General features: G+C 37.0%; 1 protein-coding gene across 1 annotated transcript in view; it reads right to left on the bottom strand.

Annotated features, from left to right (window-relative positions):
* The window catches only part of VPS13B (vacuolar protein sorting 13 homolog B), a 775748-nt gene that overhangs the window by 87635 nt on the left and 667353 nt on the right, over positions 1-20760 (bottom strand). The window contains exons 40-43 of the mRNA XM_036830846.1: positions 17507-17703; positions 7963-8144; positions 6512-6861; positions 1088-1249 (exon numbers count right to left, since the gene is read on the bottom strand). Of these exons, the coding sequence (XP_036686741.1) occupies positions 1088-1249; positions 6512-6861; positions 7963-8144; positions 17507-17703 (891 nt within the window). The remainder of the gene's footprint in view (positions 1-1087; positions 1250-6511; positions 6862-7962; positions 8145-17506; positions 17704-20760) is intronic.

Below are 20760 nucleotides of genomic sequence, written 5' to 3' on the forward strand. Positions count from 1 at the left end.
AGATATCATGTCTTGATGTCCTGTTAGAATAACCAGAATTAAATAAATAGACTTAAGAAGAACTGCACTATATCTACTTTTCCAAATTTTATACTAATAGTGTGGCAATATGATGAAAAACCAAGTAAGAAATCAGAATCGAGCTACTGAAAAAAAAAAAAAAAAAGCTGAGCGTGTAACATATTCTAAAGCTGGTCTACAGACGAGATGGGAAAACTCTCTAATCTAATGACTTTCTTTTAATCATAAGCAGACAGTAGTTTCCTTATTACCCAGAGTTTTAGAAATACATTATTCTTGAGAGTACTTCCTAGGATTTCTTTTACTCATTTAAGACAACATCTTTGTATTTAATTCATCCTCAGTTATCCCTGCAGGGCACATCCCTCTAATTATTCCCATCTAAAGTGACAGGAAAATGGAATTATACTACTTGGAAAACAGACATCCTTTGGTATGTCTTTTCTCAGTGCTCCCTTGGGCATAGTCTGTCATTGCGCTCATTTTGTCACAGACAGTGAGCTGTCATTGGAGGGCAAGGACTAAGACTTCTCTGCCTTTGAATTCCCAGTGCCTAAGACGTCACTGGCACGGACTATATGCACAGTAAGAATCTGAATAAACAAGTGAAAAATAATACCCAACATACAATGTTTACAGTATATCAAGCACGATTTTAGTGCCTTGTACATATTAACTTATTTAGTTCTCATGACCCTATGAAACAGGTACTATTATTATCCCCAATTTACATATGAGAAAACTGAAGCATGAAAGCAAAGCAAGGTAATTCAGAGCCAGGATCCAAGCTGATGTACTCTGGCTCTAGAGTTCAACCTCATAATCACCACACCAGGCTCCCTCAAGAGCACCTACGCTGAACAGGAGAACGTCCACTCCAAGAGGAGCACGGGTACACTGTGCTCTCTCCTCTAAACATTTCTGGGTTTCTGTCAGATGTAGCCATGCTGTGCGACCCCGTGGGAGACTTAAGAAGGGAAATAACCAGACACAGGCACACAAATGCAGAAGAAATGAATCCGCAACCTTAACAATTGCTGTGTTTGTAAGGCTGTTTCTCAAATACCTGTGGGGATTTGTGAGAGCGCCAGCTGTACTGGTGACTATGGAGACTGGCCAGCAGAATATTTTCATCAGTATCCACCTGGCCAAACCGCAGTGTCTCCTGTGTGTCATTACAGATCACAAAATGGCTGAAGACCAACTCCTCTACCTCAGGGCATTTATTCTGAAAGAAAAAGAATAGGAAAGCCAATGTGCATCAGATTAATTGCAAGATGTTTGGCAGCTGTCTGCCCAGTGGCGATTGTTACAACACAGAAATACTAAAAGACCTGTTGTCATTAGCTCTGGTATACAAAGTATTCTATACTTCCAGGATAAGCACAAAAAATACCTTAAAGAGATCTTAAATGTTCCAAGAATATGTTTTGATTTATATTCCTGCAAAATAAATCATACACACAGAAGAGTAAAAGAACAATGAGATCCTTCAAACTTTTAACATTTTTAAATGAATTAACATGCTACAAAGAATGCTGTACTGGGTAGCGCACGTTTTTGAGCAGAGTACCACAGGCTAGAATTACCATGTTCCCGGCCTTCTAAACTTGACAATCAAGACCAATTACCAAAGCCACAGTTTGTACCCTACAGAAAGTAAGGATCATTTAGGTAATACATCCCCAGTTCCCTTGAGGGGGAGGGTGGATGTGTGTGTGTAAATCTGCTCAGGGAGAGATGTAAATAAAACCATAACTTTCCCGCTATTGTTAAGAGGCTGAACACACAAAACAGATCAACTTCAGAGTCAGTATAAGCCAAGCTGCAGTTTTCAAGACAAAAAATGTTAGTTAAAAAACAGTTGTTGGTGTCTGTTTCAGCTAATAATCAATCAGCAAATGTCTTCCATTAATCTACTAAGGTTCAGCAAATTAGTAATACGTTCCTGTGTTGGTACCTCCTTCTCAACTTAATGGTATCTCCACGGGTTGCTGTTATATCGAAGCACTGGCAATGTGATGAAGAATTTCTGTGCTTACTCTTTTATCACTTTGGTTAGCTTATGGCTTAAAAAATGATAAACATACCTTTGGTAAATGAAAAGAATAGCTAAATAAATGGTTAACTTGAGAATGCAAGAAAAATATCTTAACTAGCCAATGAACCTGCAGACAGTGGGAGGTAATATGTAACTGATGCTTCTCCAGTTGGCTTCTATTTCCTGGTTGTGGATCTAAATAATGTCACAATGCCACACTCTGTCATTTGCCATTTTACTGAGGGGAGGGAGAGTAAAAAGGGGTATACCGCTCATGAGCATAGAAATTTAAGTGATTACATGGCCTGAAGCCAAGGGGTCTATGGATGAACACACCTGGAATCCAGCCTGGACCAAGACCTGATCTAGAACCTCATGAGAACAGTTATCTTGGGAGGTACAATCCCTTCCTAATCATCCAGAAGGCCCCCAAAGTGGGCAGGCAGAGCTCTACAGCTGCAGTCGGTGAAGAGGCCCTGAAATACCTCATTCTTCCAGATACTCTTGGAGGGTTTCCTAAAGTGTTCGCTCTATCATCCATCTATTCTCACCAAACCTCCCTATTCTCATGGAGTGGAACCTTGCCTGACAACCACACGAATCATAAAAGGAGTCTCTGGCTAAGTGAGACTGAAGCGGTTATAACCAATAGTTATCTGCTGCCTACCATATTACTTTTTGCTGTGGCTTTCAATCATGAGCTATGATTTCAAAACTGGACTGCCCGTGGGCTTTAGGTGTCCTGCCTGATCTGGTCCCTGCTGCGTCTTGAACCATTCTCCGTTTGCCTGCTAGACCCCGGCTCCACCAGCCCTTTTCAGCTGCTCCAACGCCACACTGGCCTCCTTTCAATTCATCCAGCACATCAAACTCCTTCCTGCCTCAGTGCCTTTCTTCTGCCTGGACCTCTTTTCCTTCTTGCTCGACTAATTTCTTCCAACTCGGCTTTCAGGTTCCTGTTTTCAGGTCATGCCCTCAGAGTAAAGTAGCCTCCTGAGATCCTCCCGGATCACCTCAGGTCCCTCTATTTTATGCTCACACAACACTATATGTTTTGCCTTCAAAGCACTGACCCCTCTTGGGACTGAGTAATTATTTGCATGATTATGGGACACTGTTGTCTCCATCATTAGACTCTACGCTGCATAAGGGCAGGAACCAGGTCTTTGTTATTTACAACTTTTGCTCCTGTAGTCAGCCTAACGCCTGACACATAAGTACTCAATAAACACTTATGAGACAAACATGAGTAAATTTAACTTTTAAAATTACAAATGTAATATATGTTCCCAGTATAAAAATTAGAAAATACAGAAAGTACTGATTTTTAAAAACAAAGTCTCTAATTTTATACTCAGGGATAACTGCTGTGAACATTTTGGAGAATTTTTTTTTTCCAGCAATTTTTCACTTCTGAGTGTCCTGCCTGTTCCTATTCTAGTCTATCCTATCTAATCCTATCTTATATATCTTATATATTTAAAGGTTTGTAAACCTTTAATTAAACTGGAGTCACAGTGTATAATTAGTTTTGATGACATTTTTCCATTTAGCGTTATATAATCAACATAAACTGCTCTCCTTGTAAACATTTTTCTCTCCGTTAGGTCCAACAGTACAAACATGAAGAAAGGGATATGATTCCAAACTCCCACTTAGATAGACATCCTGAGACTGAAATTCAATTTTCATAATGAATTGGGATCAATCCACTGGTTACACAGAGGTTAGGTTACCAGATGGGGCTTGGTTAGAAAAAAAATCATATTACTTTCCTCATCTCTAAAAACTGACCTTTAATAAATGATGAGGGTTTTAGGAAAAAATGTAAATGAAAGAACACAAGGGGGTTGTTTACATTTTTCTAAAGAATACTCGAAGTCCTCAGGGAACTGTTTCTCTATTGCTCCTTCATCTGTGGAGTTCATTATAACTGTAATAAGTTTAAGCGTTTCTTGGAATGTTTAAATTCTAGCATATTATAAAAAAATTTGTACATATTGTATATGACATCATATAAAAGCGAAACCTCAGAATGCTTTCGTAATTAAGAGGTGGCTTATTTACATTTAAGATTTGTGCTGGAGTGTTATACAGGCATTTGCAATTAAAGAGAGATATCATTATGGTGTAAGATAAGACACATGAGCATAACCTTGATTTTTAAATAAAAATCTCCTTTAAATCCTATTTGGTCCAAACGTGGGAATGTGACAAAGAAATATAAAGCAAACTGCAAGTGGCATTTTGGGTCCTTAATCTGGTTTCACAAAACATTAATCATTTACAAAAGAGAAAAAAAAAAAACTACAGCCAGAGAAATCAGACACTGATGAAGGCTTCTGTTAATCTTAAACTTGTGACCTAAAGGTGAAAGGCCAAATTGTTTCATGCTTCAACTGTCTGGTCCATCCACACTGGATACAAATGACTTGTCTCGGATACGAATCCGATAAAAAGTATGTGGAAAACTCAAATTGCTTATCCAGCCTGTTAAATTCACGTTTGTCATTGGCAATAATTATACTGTATATGAGCATTATATACATAATAAAATCCAAGCTTGGGTAACTAAGCTTCCCCTCTAAAGGGGATAAACCACATTCAGAACATCTTAGAAACAATGAACTTAATAACCCCTCTATAAGCCCATTTCAATGTCAAATGTCCTGTAATTTCAAAGTAGTGCGTTTTTGTATTTACTTTAGAATACACAGGGTTAGAGATGCCTACCACATTAAAACTTGGTGGCAAGTACGCTTGACATGGGAGGAAACAAGAAAATTACAGCAACAATTACAGAAGTATATCCTCTTGTGGCTCATGTTAACATTGCCAAATCCCTGTATAAATCAGAACCAACTATTCACAGAATGTACCTGTCAGCGATATGCTACGTGACATATGGCTCTACTTAATCAAATATACAATTCCATTTTTAAAAAAACTCAGAATATTCCTTCAAGGCACTGTGTTAGCCAGTCAGTCATTCACACTCTGATGTGGTTTAAAACATTTAAATATTTATGCATCGTATTTTATTTATATGTATAGCTGTGTCTAAGAGAATATTTTTACTCTGGGAGGAAACTGATATTTCTGAGGGCCATTCTGCAGTAGTTGCTACACATGAGTCCTCTTACAATGGTCCTGATACCAAGACAAAAATATCCTGGGATTAAATGCTCTATCAATGACTCTTTTATATTTTCTAGGTTTGTTTTTTATTAAATGCATTGTTCAAAATATGACAAAAAACAGAAATTGGAGCCACAGAGGTTTTTTTCACATCGCTATTCGAACCAGCTGCAAAGATTTAGATCACACTAGCTCTTATTTTACGCATGTCCTCTGCAGCAAGAAAACCATGGAATGCCCTTAAAAAAGAATTTTAAAATATGAAACAGATGTGTTATCTTCTTTCCCTTTGCTATTGTAGTGCCATGTTAGGTAATTAATTCCTTAGTCTTGTATAGGTCTTCATGCATATAACGAAAAGAGTTCATTCCCATAAAAATTCTAGAACTCAAGCCCCTCCCCCTACCACTGCCCCATCCCCACATGAGGTCAGGGCGGAGTGAAGGACCATTTCTCTTGGGGAGTTAGTCTGCACAAATACCTGTAACATACAAAATGTGGGGAAATGTCTCAGCTTAAATAACAACACAAGCTTTATGGAAATGCAATATTATACTGAAAATCAGTAAGGGAAGCAGAGGTGATTTGTTATTAAATCACTGAGCATATTATCAATATTATCCAAATATTCTGTGAAATTATTTTCATGCTAGTGGACGTGGGCAGGTTCCCCATTTTAAATATGTCATTCAAAACAGACGTATATTCTATCTCTTTTTTGATATGGATAATTTCTGACAAAAGATAAAAGTAAAAAATTATTAATCAAGAGTCTTTAGCTGGTTACAAAATCTATTATCGAGTGCTTTTTTAGTGAATCAAAATGGCAGAATGATAATGGGGGAAAGACTAAGATTATACTGTGTTCACATAATTTCCTCTCACTGCCTTTTCTCTTTGAAAAGATGAACTGCTTATATCAGAAAGGCTCACACAGGTTCTTCATTTCTGCAATGGCTGCTTCGACAATGTGATACATACCAAGTTGAGCTTTGGCAAACTAAAGCCATAATACTCGGAAAAAATTTCTGGGAATGTGTTACTTTCCACACAGATGTGGTACATTAGTCACAAAAATGTGGGCATCATCTCTGATGCATGAGTAGAGAACCCATGTTCTCCAAAGGTTTTAAAAATAACATGCATCACTTTGCCAAAACAGAGGAGGCCCCAGATATTATGGTGCCCATCAAATTCTTCATTCTCTCACATTTTTGTTTGTGCTTAATTTATTATTAGAAGTGATAACATAAAGTGCCTAGTAAAAGATCACACACGGACAAACTGTAAACTGTTCTAGAATATACATACCTGTTGCCAAGCTTGTATTGCAGTGTTTAGAGAATGAACTACATGTTGCCCAAAGTTTACAAATATTGAGTCAACGTTGATAGAGCAATCAATCAGCTTTTCTACTGCATTGCTGGAAACTGCAATCTGTCCAAAGATGCTGAAGGGTTTCACCATGCTTTGCATTGTAACATTTCTGCACTCTAGAAGTTTACAGTCTGCTTGAGCTGAGAACTGCATCTCCTGACAGACAGAACTATTGTTCCATTGTCGAAGATACATGTGTGGTTCTTTGAAGGAAATAATCATGTATTCTAGTTCAGATGGCACATTTTTATCAGAAATAAATGGCTGTAGGTATTGCGGTGGAGCTGTTGAGAAACCAAACAAGAAAAACAGCAGTTGAGATGAGCCAACACTTTATGGAAATAAAGAGATGACATTTAAATTATTCACTTCTTGGTTACTGAATGCAATATTTGCTGGTTAATAAATTCAAACATTCTCTTGAAGATAATATAACATTTGAATTACCATTGAATTTGATATTTGCAAACAAAACTGTTTTGTTCAATCAGCAGGTCTCTTTCCAAAGGGTACATGCACAGATAAAAATTTGATCACAAAAGACAACAAATAAAATGAAGAGGAGGTAAATATTTAAGAAGCATTTCATAGAAGTGCTCTGTATCTACCCACCAAATCTCAAAACCAAAAACATGACCCAAACAGAGTTAGAAAATACAGGTTAAACTCCGTTTTTGCTGAAAAGGCAAGATGCTTAACAGCAGCTGTGTTTAGTTTTAATCTGATTTTTTTCCTTTTTCCATTACATGTAGGTTGAAAACCTAATACCAGAATCAAAATGTATTAAGTAGAAAAGGTTTGGTACAGACTTTTAGGAATAATTATTCATGAACATGAGCAAACTTATAAAAGGCCACTTTTGGTGTGTGGAAAAACTTATTCTTCTACCTTATAAACTTGTAAAAATGCTAGTCTTTTAAATTATTGGAGAATTTGCCCATTTTTTGTAGAAGGTATTTGTACTTTCGAGATAAGGTAGTATCAAGTACTTTTGGAAACTATTTGCCATTCATGTAATGGCTCATAAGATAGGAAAAAAACAGATGTATTTCTTTCAAAAAGATCATAATTGGAGTAACAGTAAAACCTGCAATTTTTGTAACTTCCTTGAAAATTCTCATTAGGAAGTGTGCAAAATCACGGCAATTCAATATAAATGGTACCCTATATAAAAGGTCCATAAGATGGTTCAAATGTAAGGGGGACACCTATTATACGAAATCAACTTCAGAATAACTTTGCTGGTGCTTACTGTTAGAGGAGATGAATGCTACTTCTAAAAGTTTCCTCCACCATGTGTGTGGTGGTCAGTAGGGAAGGAGTTTTGTGCAGGGATAAAACAATAAGTATTAAGTGAATGTTATTCCGATGCTAAAATAGAGTACCTGTGCCTAGTTGATCAAGGTGATGACAAAAATGGAACTCCAGGTGAGCAAACTGGAAGGAAACGCAAAGAGATGGGACAAACCATGGGGTAAAACAGGAGTCAACTCTGGTACAGGCAGCCAGGGCTGTTGGAGTTACAAGTTGGTCACAAGTGCTTTGAGAACCAGATTCACTTCCAGAGCTGTGGGAGATAATTAATAAAAGAAGTTCAATAACCTAAATTTCCCAACATCATATAAATGAAATGTCTTTCTATAGGGGTTTTTAAAGCTAGCTCCCATAATCCTATAGTCAATGTTCTCATCAAATCTTCCACATTTGCTCACATAAACAAGTTGTTTTAAAAAATTAAGTTCTGGGGCTTCCCTGGTGGTGCAGTGGTTAAGAATCCACCTGCCAATGCAGGGGAAAACAGGTTCGAGCCCTGGTCCGGGAAGATCCCACACGCCGCAGAGCAACTAAGCCCGTGCGCCACAACTACTGAGCCTGCACTCTAGAGCCCACGAGCCACAATTACTGAAGCCCACGTGCCTAGAGCCTGTGCTCCGCAACAAGAGAAGCCATCGCAATGAGAAGCCCGCGCACCGCAACAAAGAGTAGCCCCCGCTCGCCGCAACTAGAGAAAGCCCGTGCGCAGCAATGAAGACCCAACACGGCCCAAAATAAACAAATTAAATAAATAAATTAAAAAAAATTAAGTTCTCGTTGATTATTCTCTATGAGTTATTAGCAGAAAAATTTTGAAGGATTCCTGAAACCCCAGGCCATGTTGACCTCCAACCCAATTTTCTTCCATCCACATTTCACTTAAACTAATATGAGAACAAGTTGTCCGTAAGTTAAGACCAACACAATTCAGAGTATGACTGTGCTGTTCAAAAAACCCAACATTTTCAGTGTCACCATAAATCTTCCTTTTGTTTTACTTCTCCAGGTCATCCACATCCATATTCCCATATGAGTTAGCCAATACTCTTTATTGAATACCTACTGCATACTGTATTAGGTGCCATAAAAGTTATGACCATGTCCAGAAGAACCAAGGTTCCATGGACAATTACACCACATGTGTCCTCTCTTTACTTGTCCATCCTCCCAACACCATTTTATACCAGTAAAAGTCGATTAAAATAAATAGTGAAGGCATCTGTAGGAGGGAAGAAATTTGTACATAGCGGCTGCTGGTGTGCGTGGGAAACGTGCAGCCTAGCTGCCTCCCCTCAATGCTAGTAGAAGCATGAGACCTGGGGATTGGGAGGGGCCAAGATGCATTCTGCTAATTGTGGATCACTAAATAGATGCTGCCCTATTCCCCCTTACTGTCTTCCACCCTCTTCTTTCCAAATCTGAAATTTGCTCTACAGCTATGGTAGCCTGGCTCCCAAATCCATGAGAAGCCTAGAGAAGAAACACTGGTTTACAGTATCCTAGGGAGAACTAAGACAAGAAAAACTAAAGAAATAAATCCTTGGTTTTCAAAGAATTCACAGTCTAACTGGTGATATAAAATATGTAGACGTTTACAAACATTATAAAACAGAACAACCATCAAGGAATAGGAAAGTTGGAAGTGCTGCCAGAGTGGAAATACAAGAGGAAGTCAGAATGGCACAGGGTGAATCATGCAGGATTTGCAGAGTGTGAATCTTCAGCTGAGCTTTGAAAGAGGTTGTGAACAGGCTGGTGAAAATGAAAGCTAGGTTTACTGAGTATTTAACTTCAAGGTGTTTATAGTCATGTGGTGGTACTTACTGCAATGTTAGAAAAACTCCATTGCATACAAAGAAAACACAACTCTGGGGCACTATGTTTCTGATGAAATGTTATGCATGAAAATGCAGCTAGGCATATTTTTAAAACTTCTATAAATGGGTATACTAACCCAAATAGCTTTCTAGGAATTTATCTGTGGAGTTACAAATAAAGATCTCATTTAAAATAGATAAACAACAAGGTCCTACTGTATAGCACAGGGAGCTATATTCAATATCTTGTAATAACCTACACTGGAAAAGAATATGAAAACATGTGTGTATGTGTGTGTGTATATATATATATACATTTTATAACTGACTCACTTTGCTATACACCAGAAACTAACACAACATGGTAAATCAACTATACTTCAATTAAAAAAATTAAAGTTAAAAAGACATCTCATTGGCAAGGTAAAATTAAAACTTGTATTTATTCAGAAAGACCAAACTGAATTAGTTGTACATGTGTTTTACACATATGAAATCTCTCCCTTATAATACTTTAAGAAGTTGTTAAAAATAGGGTATAGCGTTAGTCAAGATATTATTAAAAATCCAGGTGAGAGTACTTTGAGATCAGTTTTAAAACAGTAAGTACACAATTTGAGGTGTTTATCTGAAGAATTTCTCTTGCCAACTGCAATTTTTGACACTCTTGAGATTTTCCAAGATTTACTTTTCTCTCTCTTGAGAGTAGCAAATTCTGTAACATGTTGAAAAAGGTTGCTAAGACATCACAAATAAGTACGTGTCAAAATCTTTATAACAAATTGATTGATTTTTCACTTTTCCTAAATTAAATGTACAAATCAATGGTTAAAAGATATTTTTAGGTCTATGTAGTAACTCCTAACATATATATTCAAGTGGTCAGCACTCTTTCCATCTTAAAATCCTGACTAAAATGTTACTAGATTAATCTATATTTAAAAATTTAGAGTTTTATTTAAAAATTGGAGTTATATCAAAATTAAAATGTCTTAAACACAAAATTAATATGGTATATGCACATGAAATGCTTTATATTTTGAATCAGTAAATTTATAGTTTTTTGATATTCAACTTAATGTGATCATCACTATACACTATAGAAGTAGCACATGCATGTTTACCTTTTACATAAGGATTAGAAATATCTAACTATGATAGAGCTAAACAGTCATAAAGATGAGAACAATGACCCTGCTAGGGACACTTATAGCAACTACATTTATATCATTTCCTTAATTAAGTACAATGGACTTTGATCTGATCCAGATATCAAAAGGAAAAACGTAATTCATGAGATGTGTAATAATCAGAAATGGAAAAGTAAAGATGGCTCCAAGGGGCAAAACCTTTCAAATAGTAATACATAGAACTCAAGATTCAGTAGTTAGTTCAAATATCAATAAGTTCCTAATGGAAATTCAAATTTTTAGAATAGAGGAAATATTCTAAAAAGTAGAAAGCATGGCAGGAGTTTTACATATCCATACCTTCATTTTAGCCAAAGGGACTTATTTACTGTCCTGGGTGACCCATAGAAGGGTATCAATTCCTTTAAACAAGGAGTGTTTTAGTAAGTTTAGATTTGATTGATCCATAGGCACTGCAGGGACCCAGGCATAATCCTTAAAGATTCACCCCTGGATGTCACCCCTATAGCTCTGCAGGTATCCAACAATGATCTGACTTGATTGATAAAGCCTTGGGCTTTTCTCTGTATCCCTCTGTGGTAATAAGAGTTTTATAATATAGCATAGAGATTAAGCAGAGAATGATTGAGGTAAGAAAACTGAGATGAAAATGCTTGCACTGCTTCCACTTACACTGTAATCATGGGCAAATTATTTCATCTAGCTAAATCTGTTTTCTCATCTGTACAGTAAGTGTAGTAACTGGACTTGCTTTTTGAGTATTAAAGGAGGTACTACATAGAAACTGCTTAGCATAATGTCTATCACTCCATAAGAGAAAAAAAAATTTCATCCCTCTTTTCCTGGTTGGCAAACAGGGTACTGTACTGGTTACTTAGTTTAATGTTAGTTGCTGGTGATTACCTTTAGCTCCCAAGAGGGATCTGACAATATCACACTGTCATTCATCCCAGTGTGGCACTGTCTCTCAACATTGGTTCACCTAAACTCTCCCCTGCCTACTGCAAAAACACCGTCCTGTCCATCCTGGGAGAGCACCGCATGGAGGAGAGAAGACAAGGGTTGATATGTGTGCCTGCTACACCATGTTCTCTCTACACCTTAGACCTGTCTTTTTTGGGGAATGTTTTAACTCTAACCCCAAATAAGAAATACACCTCTGTTGTAACCTAGTACACCTATAAAATGGCGGGGGGAGGTTACTGAAAATATTTTAAAAATTGTGGTAAAATACACATAACTTAAAATTCACTATTTTAACCAGTTAAAAGTGTACAGTTCAGTGGCATTAAGTACATTCACATTGTTGTGCAACTAACATCATCATCCGTCTTCAGAATTTTTTCATCTTCCCAAACTGAAAGTCCATACCCATTAAACAATTTTCCTCTCCCTCATCTCCTGGCAACCACCATTCTACTTTTGTCTTTATAAATATGACTACTCTTGGTATCTCACATAAGTGGAATTATACAGTATTTGTCCTTTTCACATTGATAGTTTCTATTTTATTAAAAAAATTCCATCAACAGATGAATGGGTAAAGTAGATGTAGTATATATACACAATGGGATATTACTCAGCCATAAAAATGAGTGAAATAATGCCATTTGCAGCAACATGGATGTAGCTAGAGATTATCATATTAAGTGAAGTAAGTCAGCCAGACAAGGACAAATCATATATCACTTATATGTGGAATCTAAAAAAAAATGATATAAATGACCTTATTTACAAAACAGAAATAGAAAACAAACTTATGGTTACCAAGGGGGATAGTGGGGGATGGGCTGGGGAAGGGATAAATTAAGAGTTTGGGATTAGTAGATACAAACTACTACATATAAAATAGATAAGCGGGGCTTCCCTGGTGGCGCAGTGGTTAAGAATCAGCCTGCCAATTCAGGGACATGGGTTCGAGCCCTGGTCCGGGAAGATCCCACATGCCGGAGCAACTAAGCCCGTGCGCCACAACTACTGAGCCTGCGCTCTAGAGCCCGCGAGCCACAACTACTGAGCCCGTGTGCTGCAACTACTGAAGTCCGCGTGCCTAGAGCCCATGCTCCGCAACAAGAGAAGCCACTGCGATGAGAAGCCCGTGCACCGCAACGAAGAGTAGCCCCCACTCGCCACAACTAGAGAAAGCCCATGTGCAGCAACGAAGACCCAACACAGCCAAAAATAAATAAATAAATTAAAAAAAAATTAAAATAGATAAGCAACAAGGACCTACTGTATAGCACAGGGAACTACTGTCAATACCTTGTAACAAGGTGGCAAAGCAGTTCCAAACATCAAGATTGTTGTCTGAATGGTTTATGAAAGTCAAAAGGTTAAAAAAAAATGGTACCCAGCAAATTTAGGTACATCTAAAAGTACAGATCCGAGTAGCCAAATGGAGGCAAACAATTTTCTAGAGGCCACAGTGACCTTCTGGTAGGAGAAAGTTCAACCAGTGAGGAGAAAGGAAATGATCCAGGGACTTTACCATCACAACGCTCTCCCTCTGATTCCTGCACTGGCTATACACACAAGAATGACAGTTTGGTAAATAAAAAGCATCTCTTCCTCACATACACAAAAAGCTGTGGACCACTGTCTCAAAGATCACTAAATATGAGTGGACAGCGACTTACAGGATCTTTAGGGAGAAGGAGAAAATCTTATTTTTTTTTATTTTGCACTCTAAAAAACTCAACAGTTTCCATTTTTATCACACGAAGAAAGAGCCACACACTTCTTTTTCCAGGATGCCTTCTTCTATGAACCAATGTTTTGGGGGTGGGGATAAAAAGTCCTTGTAAGCAACCTACTCTCACGTTTTAACGTTGTGAGAAAGTGACCATGTAATACAGACAAAACCACCAAAGACTCGGCACAGGTAAACAGTTTAGCATTATCATCAAACAATTTGTCATAAAGTTAACTGGACATATATATCAAGATCTTCACAGTTATTACTGTGTAACACAATAATTGCCTGTAACTTGTGACTTTAGATAGTCACATACTTCTGGAGTTAGCCATTTGGGGTGAGGGTAAGAGGGGGAAACAAAGTAGAAAGTTGTTCTGGTCCATCAGAAGACATCTGGTTGATACCAAACTCAGGGAACCTAGTAGAGTGGCCCAAAGCCTGAGAGTTGGGCCCACCAGCCATTTCTCATCTTTCCACCTAGGTCCCATCACTAGGTAAGAAACTGTAAATTCCAAATACATCATGTGCTTGCTGGCTATCTTGTTTGCTCTCTAAATCCACTTTCTACCCCTCCCCATCCTCTTCTCTGCCCCTGACTGTATCAACAAGCTGCTTTGTCCCCGGCTTGTCTTTTGGTTTGGCCAGTGGAAGGTGCCCGAGGGAGATCAGAAGGTGTGAAGAGAGTGGCGGGAGGACTCATATTCTCCTGGCTCCTTCTTAGCCACGTCTCTGCACGTTGCTGGTCCCTCCACCAAAAACAGCTACAACCACCCATTCTGGGTTAGTTTTGGTAATGGCTCTATTACCTGGCTCTTTCAGGACTAAGAGTGGGATGGTTCCCCATGGTTTCTAGCCTCAGGGTACTGTCCTATCCCTTCACCTTGCCAACACTTTTGTAAATAGTCTTTACAGTAAACTCTCCTCAGTTAACCAGTCTGAGTGTGCTGTCTGTTTCTTGTCAGGACCTACTGGGAAAAGGGGTTTATTTAGGCTTCAGCAGTGGGCAGTGGGGGTGGGCAAATACATACATGCTGAGATTAAAAATAAATAGCTGAAATGGATACCCTGATCAGGGCTTAAAGGCTGTATCTCTTGCTTCAGTCCAGTGCACCACAAATAGAAAGAGAACTCTCCTAAAGGTCAATACTATTGTGGAAACTAAACTTAAGTTACTCTCTTTCCAATGCTACCTTGAAAAAAACAACAGTTACCCATCATTCATTTTCATATGATCAAGCAAACCATTAATTAAAGATAGTGGAAAATAATTATCACAAATACACGGGGATTGAATTAAAGATAATATGCCTGTATGGGATAAACAGACCAAGGTTTAAGAGAGTGAATCATTGGTCTCCAGTCCTTTGTACCGAAGGCTACCTGCCACCCCTCAGACTGGTTAGCTCCTACCCATTCCTTAAGGCCTCAGCTTAGAAATCAAGTTTCTCAGGGACAAACAGCTAGTTGGTGATGGAGCCAGGACTTAAACCCAGGTCTGCTAACTTGAAAATCTCTAATAAATAGTGCTTCTATTTACATACACACAGTGATGCCATTACCACTAAATATCCTACACTGTTGCACTTTTGACAATTGTGGGCAAGACGCTTTTTTTTTTTTTTTTTTTTAGATTAAGCTTCATGGGACTTATTTTTACGAACTTTCTTCCAGTAAAGTACAACAGTCTGATGCATATCCTTCTCAAACCATAAATATTATTTAAGAGAAGATAATCTCTAATCATAAAAGTGTCAGGTTTTTGTCCACTTTTAGATTTCTCATGACAGAATATACTGGATCTAACTGTAGCACTTTTATTTCTACGTGAAATGTCGACATATCAACAAAGCACTGATGTTTTCCTTCAAGAAACTGGATGATATTTATTTACTGTCCTTTTTGAAAAATGTCTTAATAGTGTTTTATTATGTTGAATTTTAAACCAGCTCTTTAAATTTAATTTCACTAACATCAATGTCTACCTAAAAAATGCTTAATGTCAAACAATTTAAAGCAAGATCAATTGTGAAATATTAGGCAAGTTGAAAAATCCGAGGTGAGGACAAAAGATCTGTGATTACAATGTCGAAAGCTTGGTGAAAAACTGCCTGAATTTGACTGTCTGCAAAAATTTCCATTCCCTAAAGGTTCCACGTTTCTGCAGTGCTAAGCTTACCACAAAGTGATTTTTATGAATGTTTCAGATTCAGAGGAATTAACCTTATCCAAAATGCTTGTTTCAATGATGAAAATGCATTCCTTGATAATTAGAATCAAGAAATGATTTCTAACTTGATACTAATAATGAAACTCAGATTTAAAAAAATTCCATCACCCATAGCTCTGTTTTCTGAGATTTCCTGGTTTCTGACTAGGTAACCTATGCTTAGAACAGGCAATCTTTCTATCCATCTGCTAACTCCTCCCAGGATGGGTGGTGTTCTTTTCACTGCTGCATTTCATATAGGTAAAATCAAGACCCGACTCCTCTAATATATTTTCACCAGTCGTACATTACTAGGTAATATACTGGGACGGCAATTATTTTTAAAGAGCCCAAATGACCTAGAAATAGAAACCATAAAGTAAAAAACGTATTATTATTAAGCATACAAAGTAATCAATGAAAAAGACTGTGATGCTACAGACTAATGTGAACAGAGGTTATCTCGGTGTGATATGATGATGGGTGGTATTATTTTCTTTATTTCCCAGATGTTCTTCAATGAACATATATTACTATTAATTACAAAAAGAGAAAGCATTCACAACTATCTATAATATAAAACAGGAATTAGAATACAAAATGGTGTGCTATGATTATAACCCTGTAAAGGCATACAATGATGGGCAAAAATAAAGGTAACAAAAAAGAGAAAACAGTTCAATCGCAGGGTGTTGAAACGGTGGATTTTTTTTCTTTTTGTTAGTGTCAAAATGTTGTTTGGGGGGAAAAAACGGGGGTGGATTATATACAAAGAATAAGATAATGCTAGAGCAAACTCGTCAGGAGAATTAGAAGGTAGGACATTGAAAGTGATGGGCAGCAAGATAGGCACAGGCCCATAGTACACGTATTATATGACCAGAAAAACTGTTCCATTGATGGTGATTTACTTTCTTTTTCTTGTCATTTAGGGGAGCGTGAACAGAAAGACATAATAAGGATATGTAAACTAGAAGGAGCACTTGAAGAATAAATTGCTGAAGCCATTTTTTCTCTACTCTAAGTTAGTGGATGTAGTAAGCAGGCAAACACTGGAATTAGGGACAATCTGGCCCTGTTTTGTCACTAACCAGATATCCTGTAGGCGGTGTAGAACAGGAAGTTCTGGGGACGCGATTCAGAATACCTGAAGTCTATAGCTCTAGAGATACACTATAGTCAAATAGATTCAAGAGCTGAATAAAACTTTGGTTATCTGAAATCTTGAGTATAAATTATTTTGGTTAGTCAAGTTTTCCTAATGTCTGGAGGTCTGTCTTTTAAAGTTTTTTTAAAAACCCCTTAAGAAGGAAGTAGTTCCAAAAAGAAGGAGACAATTCAATTTACTTAACGTTTCTTTTAATGCCCCAGGGTTAACATTTACACATATTGATGACTGTGTCATTAAGAGTCTATTGAAGTGTGTATGGCTCTTTTCCTCTATATTTTTTAGCTCAGGATAACTGGATTTTTTTTTTTTGAAGTTTGTTTTTTGCTCTTTTTTCCTTTTATATTTAAGGAACAGGTTCTTAGAGAGAGCTCACAGTAAAACACAGGAATTTTAGTACACAGACTTTGAAACATCAGCTTCTATCTCACTTCCTGGTTCTCATCTGTAGTTTAGACAGATGCAGCTGCTAGACAGCTGCGATATAGCTAAGTGAGGGGCCACTAGATAAGATGACTTGACGATTGTTTCCTAGTATAATGCCACTATTTCATTTTTCACTTTGTTCACTGAGTTACCTTTGGTCATCAGCTCCATTTTGGCTGCTGTTCAACACAATTCTCCAAAGATCCGAGGATACCAGTTTCTTCTGGTCATTCACAACATTGATATCTGGCAACTGCAGCTCACAAACTTTGCTTTCAGACAGACTAAATTCTCGAAATGCAACAAAAACCTTCTGGAGTTCATCCCAGTATTCCAAACTACAAGGAATCTATATTAAAAGAAAGAAGATTTTAGAAGATGCAAGCAGAAATGATGCTTCTGTATTTGTTGACATGCAACTTGAATCTTCATAAAAGTTATAACATTAATGAGACTTTTAAAAGGGGATACAGTTGTAAAGGACAGTAGTTTAGGATTTCTTTTCATAGTTATATTCATCCTGTTTACCTACTTTATTTCAAAAGACTCATTCAAGAATAATATGTGGAAACAGTCAAGGAAGTTTTTAAATAAAGGAGAAAGAGTGGGGAACAAATTCTACCAGATGCTAAGTCTATTATAAAGCTATACTAATTAAAATTAAAAGATAAGATTGGAGTAGTAACATACAAATAGATTAGAAGAAGAAAAAAATAATAATATGTAAGTACAGATAAATTTTAGTATGTGATGAAGGTACCATTTCAAACAAGTAGGGGAAAGATGGGAAATGAGGTTGCAAGAACTGGTCAGCCATTTGGTAAAACCAAAGTGGGTCCCTACATCATTCCTATATGTAAGTAAATTCCAAAAGGATCAAAATATTAAAGGCTAAAAGCTGAAAACATAAGAGAAAAAATCATTTAATATTTTTATCATAATAGGGTAGCCTTTTCTGTGTATGGCATGAAACCTGCAGATGGTAAAACAAACAACAAAACAAACCTCACAACTGATAACATCAAAATTAATAAAAAGCAAGGTTAGGATAAAACAGGTAATAGTTAATGACAGATCTACAAATACTTGTTGCGATAGCAGAGAGCTCTTACAAATCAATGAGAAAATGATAGTAAGCATATAGAAAAATAAGCAAAGAAAGTTGTTGGAAGAGGCCCTGAACGTCCCTGCATGTTCTTGCCAGGTATGCAAAGGATGCAAGGCCCTGAAAGCTGTTAACAGGGACCATTTCTCAGGTTCTGTTTGCAGAAAGTATCCTTGAGTGATGAGGTAAAGTTTCTTTCCAGGACAAAGAGCAGACTTGCTCTCAGAGAGGTTGATTTGACAAGCTCCATGCTCCATGCTGTGATATTTATCTGCTGCATGCAGAGCATCCCCCTGGGGGCCCTTCTGCATCGCCCTTGTGGGACTTGGGGGCAAGAGAAACCAATGCAAACATGATGCACACACTGTTTGCTGTGCCACGAGCAATAATATTCTTTGTTTCTGACCCAAAAGTCTAATATTTTCTGTCAGCATCCATAAAACGTTAACAGGCTAATTTATTAGCTTGCATAAGGTAAAATCCCAGATTCTGACAGCAATTAATTCACAGAAGAAAAGATATAACCAGCCAGTAAACATGCAAAGATACTCAACTTCACTAATAGCTACATAAATTAAAATTAAAGCAATAATGTAGTATTTTTCTTTATTAATCTGGAAGTTTGAAAAGACTGACATTTCTAATTTCTGTAGAGGTGTGGGAAAAAGCATTTCTACCCATTATTTTTGAAGAATAATTTGGCAATATCTATTAAATGCTTGGAAGGATACATCTAAGAATTTGTTTTACAGATATTCCAATACAAGTATGTGTGTGTGTGTGCATGTGTGTGTATTTACTTCAGTACTGTATTAGTAAGAAATTGGAAAAATACAAATATCCATCAATATGGAATTAAATATAACATGCAGATCTCTAGACTGGAATCTGTACAACCGTTAAAATGAATACGGAATACCTATATATACTAACACAAAAGACACTCAAGATATATTATTAACTTAAAAAAAAATAAGCTTCAGAATAGAACATGTGAGTTGATCCCATCTGTCTTAAAAAAAAAAAAAAAAGGACTGGGCTCAGATGTGTCTCCTCTTTTGGAAGCATTTCCTAACTATGACCATTCTCAGAACCGGTCACTGCCTCTCTTGTGTCACTTCCATATCTAACTCACTCCTCTATCATAGAAGTCATTACATTTCGCCATTCCTTATTTACATGTTTGTCTCCTTCAGTTGACTCTGTGATCCTTAAGGCAAAAATGGCATATTATTTTTAAAAATATTAGCATCAAACAGTTTTTGGAACATAATAGGATATTAATAAAAGCTTCCTGAATGAATAGATTTCTCCTTAACCTTCCTTTCCTAAATAAGTGATTCTAAATCTTTGAATGGGAATAAATTTTACCTCCACCTATAAGAGTTTCTTTTCCTTACACAGGGACTTGAACATCCATGTATGACAACGTGCTAAATGGAAGAAAGGGGCACAAAATGGATAAGCATAAGAGGCTAACAGTGTGAGGAAACAGAGCATATGTTTTGGTTAGTGATAAGGACAAGTGACATATCCATAAATTCTACTTTTAGCCACCATTTCTTGAAATTCTCCCTCTTCTTGCCTTCCATGACATACATTTTTCTAACTTTCCCCTCTCTGGGTCTTTGTTCCTATACTGTCTCTCAGCCTCAAATACCCGTAGAATCCCTGGTTTCTCACTGTCTAATGTTTAAATCTTTCCCATCTATCAAGGTCCAAATGAAATACCAACTTTCTTTGAGCCTTTTCACCTCCCAGATGCAGAAATGCTTTCCCTTTTCTGAACTCCAAAAGTTTTTAAAAATGGGAATCTGTTTCATAGCTCTTATCACTATACACCTCATGTTACAGTTATTTCTATACATGACATTTTCGCTGGTAGACACATTCCTTGAGGGAATGATTTCCATTTGGTTAAGCTTTGGATTTTCACAGAACCTGGCAAACTGTATACAGTGAATGTTCAAAAAATGTTGCTGAATGAATGAATGAATAATTCATGAATGAACGAATACACATATCCTGGGTGATTCAGTCCATCCATGGCACATTAAAAATTCTCCACAAAGAAGTGTAGAAGATTAAAGCATAAACTTTGGAGTTATACCTAATGGGATTCAATTTCTAGTTCCATTAGCTATGAATTCTTGGGCAAATTAATTTTTCTAACATCAGTACTCATATCCCTAAAAAGGGGATAATAACAGAACTATCTCATGAATTGTTGTGAGGATTAAAAGAGACAAAGCCTTCCATTTAATACCACATAATAAAAGCTTAAGAAATGTTAGTTACTAA

This window comes from Balaenoptera musculus, chromosome 17 (genome assembly GCF_009873245.2).
Source record: "Balaenoptera musculus isolate JJ_BM4_2016_0621 chromosome 17, mBalMus1.pri.v3, whole genome shotgun sequence".
In the NCBI taxonomy this organism is placed as follows: domain Eukaryota; kingdom Metazoa; phylum Chordata; class Mammalia; order Artiodactyla; family Balaenopteridae; genus Balaenoptera; species Balaenoptera musculus.